The sequence below is a fragment of the Schizosaccharomyces japonicus genome (genome assembly GCF_000149845.2).
Source record: "Schizosaccharomyces japonicus yFS275 unplaced genomic scaffold supercont5.2, whole genome shotgun sequence".
Lineage (NCBI taxonomy): Eukaryota > Fungi > Ascomycota > Schizosaccharomycetes > Schizosaccharomycetales > Schizosaccharomycetaceae > Schizosaccharomyces > Schizosaccharomyces japonicus.
The window spans coordinates 3524684-3537720 of record NW_011627861.1 but is presented as its reverse complement, the minus strand read 5'-3'; the positions used below and the strand labels follow the sequence as shown (position 1 = coordinate 3537720).

General features: G+C 43.0%; 5 protein-coding genes across 5 annotated transcripts; 2 read left to right on the top strand and 3 right to left on the bottom strand.

The window, feature by feature from the left end:
- Nucleotides 1-143: 143 nt before the first annotated feature.
- On the bottom strand, nt 144-1407 carry SJAG_03894 (SMN family protein Smn1). Its single transcript, XM_002174985.2, has one exon. The coding sequence runs from the start codon at nt 1133-1135 to the stop codon at nt 665-667; it is 471 nt and encodes a 156-aa protein (XP_002175021.1). The 5' UTR covers nt 1136-1407; the 3' UTR covers nt 144-664.
- On the top strand, nt 1034-4281 carry SJAG_03895 (DUF221 family protein). Its single transcript, XM_002174986.2, has 2 exons — nt 1034-1317; nt 1764-4281. Exons 1-2 carry the CDS (start codon nt 1266-1268, stop codon nt 4052-4054), a joined length of 2343 nt encoding a protein of 780 aa, XP_002175022.2. The 5' UTR covers nt 1034-1265; the 3' UTR covers nt 4055-4281.
- On the bottom strand, nt 4145-5752 carry SJAG_03896 (URM1 activating enzyme). Its single transcript, XM_002174987.2, has 2 exons — nt 5478-5752; nt 4145-5361 (listed from the first exon to the last, which is right to left on the bottom strand). Exons 1-2 carry the CDS (start codon nt 5602-5604, stop codon nt 4262-4264), a joined length of 1227 nt encoding a protein of 408 aa, XP_002175023.1. The 5' UTR covers nt 5605-5752; the 3' UTR covers nt 4145-4261.
- A 98-nt stretch (nt 5753-5850) lies between these two features.
- On the bottom strand, nt 5851-8304 carry SJAG_03897 (ATP-dependent RNA helicase Prh1). The gene has a single exon (XM_002174988.2). It carries the CDS (start codon nt 8149-8151, stop codon nt 6037-6039), a length of 2115 nt encoding a protein of 704 aa, XP_002175024.1. The 5' UTR covers nt 8152-8304; the 3' UTR covers nt 5851-6036.
- A 345-nt stretch (nt 8305-8649) lies between these two features.
- Nucleotides 8650-12777, top strand: SJAG_03898 (RecQ type DNA helicase Rqh1; the record flags this gene model as incomplete). The annotated part of the gene is made up of 2 exons (XM_002174989.1): nt 8650-9256; nt 9533-12777. 2 exons carry the CDS (start codon nt 8650-8652, stop codon nt 12775-12777), a joined length of 3852 nt encoding a protein of 1283 aa, XP_002175025.1.
- Nucleotides 12778-13037: the final 260 nt, after the last annotated feature.

The window sequence follows — 13037 nt, the reverse complement described above, 5'->3', positions numbered from 1 at the left end:
GCAACTCGCGTGCGAATGTATTATATCATACTGACATGCCAATTTCCCCACACAGAAAAATGACGTAATTATGGTGGGGAATGCTTTGTGTTGTGTAGCGACTTGGGACTGGACGGTTAACACGGATTGAAACAAGACAAATGAGGGGGAGCGCTTGTGAAGAGATTGATAGATTATCTTATAGAGGTCGTATAGACTAAGGCCTCAGAAGCTAGTTTTTCTTCTACTTTCACACTATGGGATTGTCGCTCGAGATGACTCTTGATTCACCCAGGAAGCGAAGTGCCCGAGGGATGTTTTTCGGTAAAGCTGCTCTGCAGTACCGGTGTGTTTTCTATCAGTCTGCCATTGGTCCGTTAGCTTAATTGTGTTCCGGCGGGGCGGGAGACACTTGACGTAATGCTCTTTCTTTTGCGCGGAAGGCAACTTTGGTGCATAGTCTTTTTGGTTTTTGTTGTATCCGTTGTTCACTTATATTGAATGAAACAGGAGATTTTAGTTTTACAGATAAATAATTATGCCGTTTTTGTTTTGTCCATTCTTATTCATCTTTTGAGCATCAGTTCTAAATCGCCTGATTGGCTCTTCAGCTTGATTCTCTGTTGGTCTCGCGTACATTTCATCCTATTTACAACTCCTTGCATTGCAGCACAGGTATCTTGTTTTATTTTGAGGAATTGGTCGTCTGTATTCCTTGAACATAGCCAGCGTAGTATCCTGCATAATACCAGCTCATCAGCAGGTTGCGGTAAGCTTCGTCATAGGAAAGACCCTGAAGTGGTAGCGGCGGCGGGGGGGTCGGAAGTGCTCCAACCGAGCCGGGCTCAGGGTTACCCCCAGGGAGATTAGTCGGTGAACTTGTCACCTTCTCCGCATTCTGGCTTTTCTCCGTGCCACGTGATTCGCTAAAATCACCGACTTCGCCGTCCTCAATTTCACCTTCTTCGGCTTTCTCCGGGGAATTGGTGACTGACACATCGGCCAGTTCGGTGTTGTCTTCGGTCACCTCGGTCGGTGACTTTTTCCCCGCCCCTGCTGCCTGAAGACTGTGGTACTTGTTGTACTCCTCCAACGCCAACTCGTACGAGCGACGAAGGTCGGAATCGTCCCAAACTTCTTTGTTTGTAGGTTCCATTAACAGGCAGTACGTCTAAGTGCTGAGTGTTTATTGTAGCGTTGGTTGTTAATGTTGGAAGTTGCGAAGTCGCGGCAACTACGACAACTCTGCGACAGTTTGTCTGCTTCCCTCTTCACCTCACTTGACAATGTTTACTCAACTCCAAGATACTGATGAGCCCGGTGGAGATCCCAGAATGAGTACGTAAGTTGGTATGTGGTGGTGATAAGCAAGGAGAGAGACCGACTGGGTCTATCTATGCAAGGAGTGAAAAGACTTAACGTCTTAACTGTGATCCTGAGCAACCAATCGCCCGACAGGACATGAGAAGAAACCATTACTCGACTGCGTGAGAAGCAGATTGGATTTTAAGTTCTCTAGATGAAATTCGGTGCATGTTTGGCGCATTTCGGACAAACGAGTAGTCAGGACGTTGTGCGTCTCCTAAACTGTATCAACATTGTATTCTCTTTTAAAAGTATTGGACTTTCTTCTCCTTTATGGTGACATACTGAAACGTCTGTTTTAGTTGTAATTGTTTATCGTCGACTTTAAACCATTTTTCGTTTCTCTCTCTTTTCTCACCCACTCTTCCTCATTCCACATGTTTTTATTCCCGTTCATCTCACTAACATAATCTGCTTAGGTCCTTCTAGTGATCTTCGCACCCAGTTTTGGCTTGCGTTTGCCTTGGGTAGTACGGCTATTACTTTCTTCTGTCTATTACGCCGACGATGGTCAGAATTATACGCAGCTCGGTCAACGTTGCTCGGTTTACAATTACCAGAGCTCTCCACGTCGTTGTGGAAGTGGGTCGTGGATTTAATTCGCATTCCTGATGCAACGGTCCAGCAATGTGCTGGTTTAGATGGTTTCGTCTTCCTTCTTTTCTTTCGAATGGCAATGAAGTTCTTATCCTTTGCATCGCTTTTAGGCGTCACCGTTATTATTCCTGTAAACAAGTACTTTCGCGATGATGCATTTGGTAATATCACCTTTGTGTCCACGAGTTCCACAGAAGGTGTAAAGGTGTCTGGATTCTTTTCTATTATTGATTTTTTCCGCCGAAAATACGACGAAATTTCCGAGTGGCCTGGTTTTGCCCAAAAAGGTGATGGTTTTCTGTATTTGTATGTTGCATTCACCTACATTATCTCGATATTTCTTTTATACGTTCTCTTTGCTTCTACAAAACAAATCGCCGACATACGTCAAACGTACTTAGCTCGGCAGACACGTTTAACTGACCGTACCGTGTTAGTTTCTGGATTACCGCCAGAGCTTCGCAGTGAATTGGCTCTAAAACGTTATTTGAACGACCTTAAAATCGGTACGGTCGAACGAATCTGCATTTGCCGTAACTACACTTTAATGGACAAAATACTTTCCAATCGTAATCGGTACATGCACTCTCTTGAGTACTATTGGGCAAAATACTTGCGGAACTGTGAAAGGCTTGGACTCCCCGTAGCATCTTCTGCATACGATATTTCGTCACCAGTAGCTAATAACAGCTACAATGAGAGTTCTTCACTTCTTGCTGCTGCCGAGTATCGTCTTTGTCGTCCACTCATCCGTTCGCATTTCTTCAAATGTTGTGGAAAAAAGATTGACGCCATTGACTACTACAGTGCCAAATTATACAAGTGTGATAAGAGACTCGATGCTGCCCATCATGTTGATTTTACAGCGACAGGCCAGGCTTTTGTTACATTCGAGTCTATGGCTAGTGCTCAGATCGCTGCACAGACGCACATTGACATGAAAAGCTTGATGGGTCTGCACATCATTCTTGCTCCTTCACCTCAGGACGTGCAATGGCATAATACGTATATGGGCCGTTGGCATAGATTTTTTCAGTCTTGGTTTGTTTCCGTTATTACACTGTTGCTAATTCTTCTTTGGACTGTACCAGTCGGTGCCATTGCCGTTCTCATAAACATCGATACAATTCGTAAGCTATGGCCGTCTCTTGCGCGTCTTCTGGAAGATGTTCCGTTCATGCGTACTTTGATTCAAACCTTCCTGCCTACTCTTGTTTATTCGTTGTTCATCAATTTTTCGCCTTTTCTGTTTCGGTGGTTGTCACGGATGCAAGGTTTCAGTTCTCGCGGAGAAGAAGAGATCTACACAGTGGGCAAAAATTATGCTTATCTGTTTGTGAACTTCTTTCTCGTTTACATTATTGCTGGAACGTCTAACATATGGAGCTGGGCACATGACGCTACTCAGTTCGCAATATTGCTTGCCAACCGTTTGCCTAAGCAGGCTCAGTTCTTCATTGATCTGATTGTTCTGCAAGGAATAGGTATGCTGCCTTTCCGACTTGCACAATTTGGAAACCTGTTCTCCTTTGCTGTGCGACGTTGGCGGGCACGTACTTTGCGTGACTACAAATCTCTTCAACAGCCCGATTCGTTTAGTTACGGCATTTACCTCCCCCAGCCTTTATTCATAATGCTGATATGTCTTTGCTACAGCATTATTTCACCGCTTATTCTCGTTTTCGGGCTTATTTATTTCACCATGGGATTCATCGTGTACAAATACGAGCTAATTTACGCCATGGAGCATCCTCAACATTCTACGGGACAATTGTGGAGTACGATCTTCCAACGAATGGTTATGAGCTGTGCTATAATGCAAATGACAATGATGGGACTTATGAGTCTACGCCGTGCTTACTGGTTAAGTACAGTCATTGCTCCATTACTAATATTTACGTTGGCGTCTTCTTATAATTTCTTCAAAATGATTTCTCCTGCCATGAACTTTGTGTCGCTGTATTACATCCAACGTGAACAAGCACATCCAATTGCGCGTACTCGCGAGAGTTCTTCCTCCGGTTCCGCTACTCCTTATGTGCATCCAGGTTTTGCCTCGGCACTTGAGCAACCACTAATCGATAGCGTCCCGTCCGCTAATGAACTTGTCTAATGTACTCTTTTTGGATATGCCCGAGTATGCTCAATCCGCTTTCTTAACGTCCTTTTCTCAGTACCGTCTCTTTACCATCCTTTCTTACGTCCCGTTCTTGCATATACAATTTTTCATTAATAGTGAATTGTGCATTCTGTCTTTTTATTATTGTATATACTATTAAAACAAATGACCAATATAGTACCAAAAAAAGGAAGAGCATACTTAATAAGTAGGGAACTTGGGGTCAATCTGCTTTGACCAGGCAGAGAGACCTCCGATTACATCGTAAATTTTTGCGGCAGGATTCAATTTTTTTAAGAGGCGAACAGCCTTTTGTGAACTTGTGCCTGTTCTGCAAATGACACAAATTTCACCAGAGACATCTTTCACTGTGTCCAATTCTGCAATAGGAACATTACGGAATACAGGAAGTCTGCATATTCCATATTGTACCGCGGGTCTCACGTCTAGTAACATAACATCCTTGCGCGTCGCAAGAATGTCTGTGAGTTCATGTACTGATATCCTTTCAATTGGCTCTAAAGTAGCTCCAGAATTGTCACCACACATGCTTAGATACTCGTTTGCTTGCTTTTGCATGAACTCTTTCGAAAGTCGAGCAGACGGACCACAGGCAGTACAAGAAGCTTGTCGGCCACGGATGCGAACAGATTTCCATTGAGGCGTTCTGAAGCCGTTAAAGAGCAGCATAGTAGGCTGAAAAGGTTCCACATCTCCAGCTTTGTGAATACGCAGAATAAGTTTTAATGTCTCTAAAGCCTGCATGACGCCAATAACACCGACAATGGGGCCAAAGACGCCAGCACTTGAACAGCTCATCAAGCTGGCGGCAGGTGTCGGTTGTGGAAACATGCAACGATAGCAGGGTCCATTCTCGAAGTTGTATACAAGCAACTGGCCCTCAAGTTGAACAGCTGAAGCAGAAACAAGAGGCTTACCGGACAGAACACAAGCATCTGACAACAGATATCTAGTCATTTGATTGTCCGTACAATCGAGGACAACATCGAAATTACGAATGATATCGAAAATGTTCTCAACAGAAACATTTTCGTAAAAGCAAGTAACTTTGACATTAGGATTCAAGTCTTGGCAAAATTGCCTGGCAGAATAGACTTTAGGCAATCCTTTTCTGCTCGTTGAATGAATTACTTGCCGATGTAAATTGCTTGAATCGACTACATCACCATCAACAATTCCGATATGGCCAATTCCTGCCGCAGTCAAATACTGCAACGCGGGACAACCAAGCCCACCGGCTCCAATAACGACAACAGATGTTTGTTTGAAAGCTTTTTGTCCTAATAAGTGTTAGTATTTTCGATATAAAAAATAAAAGAACAATTAAAGTTATGAACTCGTAAAAACAGAGGTTATATATTACGAGTACTCAGTAACGAAATAAAAAGAAAAATACCTGAAAAACCTATTTCAGGAAGCAACATCTGTCGTCCATATCGAGAAAACTCATCCAATTTAAACGAGGGATCAAACTGTTCCTCCGAACTTGCAGATGTGCTATCCTTTAGACATTCGTGAACCATGTTTCTTCTGAGTAAATTCGGGGTCACAGCTTAACCGTTTAATGAGAAATATCGACAGAAGCCCGTTTGTGGATGGTCGTGAAGAGTTTTAGTTCTCGAGAGAAATGAGGCAAAAACTCAGTATAACTAATAACACTGACCGGACCAGTATTTATAACAAGTTACGAGAATAATGACTAACGAACCATCTTTAAAGAGTCATGATTCAGATTTTTCTTTTAGTCTACAGTACTCTTTTAATCAATTTGGTCTTCGGCTGCATTAATCTTGTATAGACGATCTACAATAATAAGTGAATAACTATAAGTATCATTTTCCCTGTGCAGTACACAAAGACAATATTTGAGATAATTTTATGATAAACTATCACTTTAGTATTTTCAAGCCATCAGCTTTGATTATGCTGCGGCATAATGAACGTCGAACATCGAATCACGCTGATTGGCGACCCAGGTAATGAGGTGCAACCTCTGTTAACCAAGACGCATGGATAGCAGTAACACCGCGTGCATACGGTTTTGTAGTAAACACAGATTCGTGATACATTATAGATTCAACTTTTTTACCAAAGAGAGTAGAAGAAGGATGAATGGAAACATTTTGATTGCCAATGACTGTTTTGTAAGAGCCATCAGGATGCAACAGAGCGGTGTTGGTTATATAGCCATGAAGGAATGAACAAAGTACACTTTCAGCGTTGTAATTATCGTTGGCAGTACAATTCCATCCAGCACGGTTTGCATGCTCTTGAAGCTGTTTTCGAATGTCCAACACCGTTTTGAGAGCTCGCTTATTAATGAAATTCTTTTGACACCATGACTTGCGAGCGGAAACATTGACCGACAAATACTGGCGTACAGTATTTAGACTTGTCAGGTGGTCACCCAACTTATGCCGGAATTTGCTCCATGCTTCATTTGCCTCTTCTCTTTTATCTTGTGGGGAAACGAACAAACTATCGGTTGATAGACAAGAAACAATGTCGATGACTTCAGCGACACAGTCATTTTCCACAGCACTAAGCAATGCTCGTGCTAAAGAAGGAACCAAAGGTATTAGTGACATTTGATAACCAATATCAGTAATTTTTCCATTATCACCCAAAGCCCCAATAGAATACAAGTGTTCCAAAGCACGCGCTAAACTCTCCCGAGACGGGGGATCCATGTAGTCAAAATGAATTACATCGTCTTGACCACGCGCTTTAAGTGTAAGAACAGCTTGAGCTAAATCGATACGTTTTATTTCTGGAATTGTCTCTTTGGACATTTTTTCAAAATCTTGTTCCGTATACAAGCAAAAACATTGGCCAGGTGCCTCACGACCGGCACGACCAGCACGTTGACGGGCCGCAGATTGAGAAATGGGTGCGACGGACAAACTTTCAAGACCAAGACGAGCATTGTATTGCTTTACTTTGGCTAAACCTGTATCAATTACATAACGGATTCCAGAAATTGTAATTGATGTTTCTGCAATATTGGTCGCAAGGACGACCTTGCGATGATTCGGAGGGGCAGGCTGAAAGACTTGCATCTGTTGTTCTTGAGGAAGACTGGCAAATAATGGACACACGTGCAACTGTGGAACATTCGGTGGAAGTTGTTTAGAGTAGTCTTTTATGACACTCTCCAATGCTTCAATTTCATCTTGACCTGTTAAAAACACAAGAATGTCGCCGGCGGGCAGCTGCGTATGCAATTGGAAAACACTGCGAAGAGCAGCATCCACATAATCAACCTCAGGAGCATATGTATAATGAACCTGTACTGGGTATTGTCTACCACTGATGAAACAAATTTCAGCACCATCGAAGAAGTCAGAAAACCGCTCAGCGTCTAAAGTAGCACTCATAACGATGACCCGGAGAGCTGGGCGTTTCTTAATAATCTTTTTCACGAAACCAAGCAGCATATCTGTAAGCAAAGTTCTTTCATGAGCTTCGTCGAGAATGACTGTATGGTAATTCGATAGAAGTGGGTCGTTGATAAGTTCTCGAAGAAGCATACCGTCCGTCATGTATTTAATACGGGTGCTTCTACTCGAACAGTCGTCGAAACGAATAGAGTAACCAACTGTATCACCAAGCTTTGAACCTTGTTCCTGGGCTACACGACGAGCAAGATTCACAGCAGCAACACGACGGGGTTGTGTAATTGCAACACAGCCTTCCCGAGAAAAGTCGCACTCATTGATAAACTGGGGAATTTGCGTAGACTTACCAGAACCTGTTTCACCAACTAATATAAGCACTCTGTTGTCTCGGAATTTCTTAAGCAAGGCATTTTTAGCATCCCAAATGGGAAGTTCCATCCGACTTTTCAGTAATTGCCGGGCAACTTCTTTGACGCTTGTCTTACTGATTGAAGACGTATCTGTCAACTTGCGATCGGAATCATCCAAGAAATTGACGGTTTTCTTCGTACTCTCTACAGCATGGAATTCTGCAGACTGACGTTTTTTCTGATGTTTTTTAGGTCTTTTCACAAGACCTGACTTAGTGCCATTTTCTTCTGCACCAGCAGCAGCTAATCCTTGTTTTGACATTTTGTCTATCGCCCAATATATAAATCCTCTTTCCCTAACAAAAATACACCATATATAAACCCCCAAAAAAAACAAAAAGCCCAGGAATAGCTGCAAAGCCCGTCAAAAGCCGATGAGAGGCGAAACCTGCGTGAATGGTTCTGGTCAAGAGCGCAAGAAGGGAAGGGTGGTGCACACAATTGAGGTTTCGGCAGCCTAAGCATTCTCGTGATCACTTTATTTAAGCTTAAGCGAGCTTAGCGAAGAAGCTGGTTTTGGGCTACCATGAAAGTGTTGGTAGTAATGGTTGGCGTCTACCGACTGCACTAACGCGTTAAGTATAATCATTGGGCTGCGTTTTTCGGTTTGGCAATAATTGTCAATAAAATATACGCGTCTTTCTAAAGGAGCAGGCTTTCAGGCTGTATACTGGGTGAATTGCATATGTTATTTGTACATTTCGGTGACCTGCTAGTTAATAAATGAAAGTAAACCTTCAGGTTTTATCTTTCGTTTACTATGGCTACAACGAAAACAAACATTAAACAACATCTAGAATGGTTTTTTCGTGAGAAGCCCCAGAAAATAAGCCCAAATACATCTTCCTTACCGACATTGACTTTCGATACTTTCAACACGAACGTACCGGTTATTCCAAAGGCCCCAGCTACCAAGGCAGAAGCATCTATTAGTGATCCAGAGACTTCTTTCTTTGATGATTTTGATGACTCACATGCAATTGATTTGACTTGTGATGTGGTTGAAAATGAATCGTCAAAGAAACGAGCATATCCAGAGGCAATAAGAAGCCCTGCTGCTCCTAAGAAACGATTGAGTGAAATTGGAACGGTTGATGCGGGATTGAACTCGAAAACCGTTTCTCACATGGACTCTGATGCGGAGGAGTTTGATGACATTGACGAGGATTTCTTGCGTGCAGCAGAACAGGAGATGTCGTTTTTAGATAAAAGTGAACCATTAGCAAAAGAGCACGTCTTTTTACCGCCCAAAAACATGCAGCAGCGGGGCGATGGGAGTCTTTTGCATGAACATGAGAATTATTTAGCTAAAGCAAACCCTCCTCGGCGCACAGTAGGTGATGTTTCTTTGCCCTCTAATGCGAAAAGTGATCCTGTTAAAACTGAGGAGAAAGAGAATCTGATGTGTTTTGAAGACAATCCTCAAGCTGATACCGGAGTTGCATGTTTAAAATCGAATTCTTCTCCACTACCTCCTTTGCAATCACCAACCATACCGTCCTCTGGGTGCTCTTCTGCTACCTATCCCCAAACCAAAATCAAACAGCAGACCCTATCTACCGCGGATGTCTTCTCTTACTCCAATTCTGTTTCCGGTTTTCCTGTGCGTGCAGCATTATCAAAAGAAACGACTACCGATGTAGCATCTACTATATCCACAAATAACGACAGCAATTTCTCGGGCTGGTCTCTGCAACAACTTCATCAGTACTTGGAAGTATTGCGAGATGAAAAAAGCGAACTTTCAGACCGAATAATTGAGCAAATGGAGCGTGATCCTGGCTCTTCTAAGGTACAAGTGTGGATTGCTAAACGAGCCGTCATGTCTGAAAAGATTACTGCTGTCAAGCGAGCTCTTGGAAGTAATTCTGCCAATAATTCACAGGTCGTATCACCAACGCTATTTGATGAAGCACATCAGATACAAAGTATTACCTCTTCTGTTGCTGTACCAGACCATTTCCCTGTTAGAGAATTGACGAATTCACCGTCTACAACGCTCGCTTCACGTTTCCCCCCCACAAATTACAATGAAAGGGAGACAATCGCTGCTACTCCCGCTCAAGCTAATACCCTGCCCGTAAAAGAAAACGTATCTTTTCCTGAAGTTGAGGAGTTTGATGATATAGACTTTGACTCAAATTTCCCTTCGTCAACACATGACCATATCGAGGATGTCACGCCGCCTGATCTTGGAGATGTGATACTTATTGATGATGATGATGACGACGATAGTTCCGTCGATGTACCATTAGCACAGCAAACGAGCATTAACAATTCGCTACAAAACTTGCCTCCAGCTAATTCTCATATGGCAACAGCCAATGCTGCTTCTTCTGCACACGATTCTGGGACTAAGGATGGTGATGTAGCGCATAACGTTATTATTCCGTCTCCTAATGATCCACAAATGTCATATCCTTGGTCCCGAGAACTCATGCACACCTTACGGACCAAGTTCCAGTTGAAAGGCTTCCGGAAGAATCAAATAGAGGCCATTAACGGCACTCTTGCAGGTAAAGACGTGTTCGTCTTGATGCCAACTGGCGGAGGTAAGTCATTGTGCTACCAGTTACCAGCCGTTATGGAAACCGGTAATTCTCGTGGCGTAACTCTTGTCATCTCTCCACTGCTATCTTTAATGCAAGATCAACTTGAGCATTTGAGAAAGCTTAATATTCCTGCTCTACCTCTCAGTGGCGAACAACCATCGGATGAGAGAAAGCAAGTGATATCGTTTCTTATGGCTAAGAAGGTTCAAGTTAAATTATTATACGTAACCCCAGAAGGTCTGGCTAGCAATGGTGCTATTTCCCGTGTTCTCGAAAGCTTATATACTCGAAAGCTCCTTGCCCGGATCGTCATTGATGAGGCACACTGTGTGAGTCATTGGGGACACGACTTTCGGCCTGACTATAAGCAATTGGGTATACTTCGTGACAAGTACAGAGGTGTTCCGGTGATGGCGCTTACAGCCACAGCAAATGAAATCGTCAAAAAGGATGTGATCACCACATTACGAATGGAGAACTGTATCGAGATGAAATCGAGTTTCAATAGACCAAACCTTTACTACGAAATAAAGCCCAAAAAGGATGTGTTTGCTGAAATGCACCGTTTCATCAGTAACGGCCGTCTTGATCAATCCGGAATCATTTACTGTTTGTCTCGTACATCCTGTGAACAAGTTGCTGCAAAACTTCGGAATGAGTACGGATTAAAAGCTTGGCATTACCATGCTGGTTTAGATAAAGCCGAACGTCAACGCATCCAAAGTTCTTGGCAAGCCGGTATATACAAAGTCATCGTCGCAACCATTGCCTTTGGTATGGGTGTTGATAAAGGTGATGTACGCTACGTTATTCACCATAGTTTCCCTAAGTCTTTGGAAGGTTATTATCAAGAAACTGGACGCGCTGGTCGCGATGGTAAACCCGCTCATTGTATTATGTTTTACAGTTACAAAGACAGTATTACTTTTCAGAAACTTATTACAAGTGGTGAAGGTGATGCTGAGACCAAGGAACGTCAACGTCAAATGCTTCGGCAGGTCATCCAATTTTGTGAAAACAAGTCAGATTGCCGAAGAAAACAGATACTTTCTTATTTCGGTGAGAGTTTTGACAAAGCCCTTTGTAACAGAGGTTGCGACATATGTTGCGAGGGAGCCACTTATGTCAAAAAAGATATGTCTTCTTACGCCATCAAAGCAATTGGTTTACTTAAAAGAATATCTGGAAAAACTACGTTACTCCAGCTCATGGATATCTTCCGTGGCAGTCGAAGTGCACGAATTGTTGAGAACGGATGGGATCGTATTGAGGGTGCCGGTGATGGTAAAACCCTAAATCGGGGTGATACAGAACGTCTTTTCCATCAACTCGTCGCTGAAGGTGTTTTTATGGAACGTGTGGAAGCGAACAGACGTGGCTTCGTATCCGCGTATGTTATCCCTGGGAGACAGGCTACTGTTAATGCTGTGTTACAAGGGAGACAGAAAGTAATTCTTGAAATCAAAGAAACTTCGACGTCGAACTCTGCCCCTGCTCGCACATTGACCAGATCAAATTCGTTTCCATTACGGCCTCTACAGAGACAGGTTGTGGAAAAACAATCGACCATGTCAACTTTTGTTCACACTGCCGATGAAATCTATGACTCTCAACTGCCTACAACTGCACCTCCCATGCAGCCTCCATCCCGCATTAATCTCGACCAGTTGTCAATGCAGCAAAATATGACAGCTTACGAAATTGATGTTATGAACCGTTGTTTAGCTGAGCTTAAACAGCTGAGGAGCAACTTGATGGCATTAAACGATGTACGTGTAAGCTATTACTTTACGGATACCATGCTTGTCGATATGGCCATGAAATTACCTCGAAATATTTCTGAGCTTACAAACATACACGGTATTCAGCGTGACCGTGCTGAACGTGTTGGTCCACAGTTCTTAAAGGTCATTGAAAAGTATATCGCAGAGAAGGAGGAAAATCTTGCGGATACAGAGTTTTCATCAAGTCGACAGGGGACCGTTGTCGAGGCGTACGATGTGGACGCTGATGATATACCCAGAGACGGTTGGCAGCACGATATTGCGTCAGACAGTGAAAGCCTTTACCAACCCTCCAGCTCTTTAGAAGAGGATGATGGCGAACGCCAGAGCATATTGAATTTTATGAATTCACAAACACTCGTTAAGCCATCATCGTCAAGTAAGCGATCTACGAGAACTTCTACTCGAGGCAGAGGCGTACGGAAAACTACGTCTCGTTCTACTCGTGGACGATCTCGAGGTTCTGGTTCATCAGCACATTGGCGAGAACGATCTTCTTCGTCACGAAAGGCCTCAACAGGCATACGTGCAATGGTGAAATCAAATTATTAATTGGTTCGTTTCTTCTTCAATGACAATCTGTCGTCGAATAGTCGTTTTCTGTTTTACTTCTTGTTACCTGGTTTCCTTTTCCTTTTCTACTTCCTTTCGGTTTCCTACATTTGCATGTTTATCTCACACGATCATCTACGACGCCTATTTCCTTATCCCTTTTGCATCACGTTCAGAATTCCCCCGTTCCTTATTCCCCTCTTTTCTTCCTTTTTAGAAATAATCAAACAAGTCGTTTTGTAACCTGAAGCGTTTGAAAG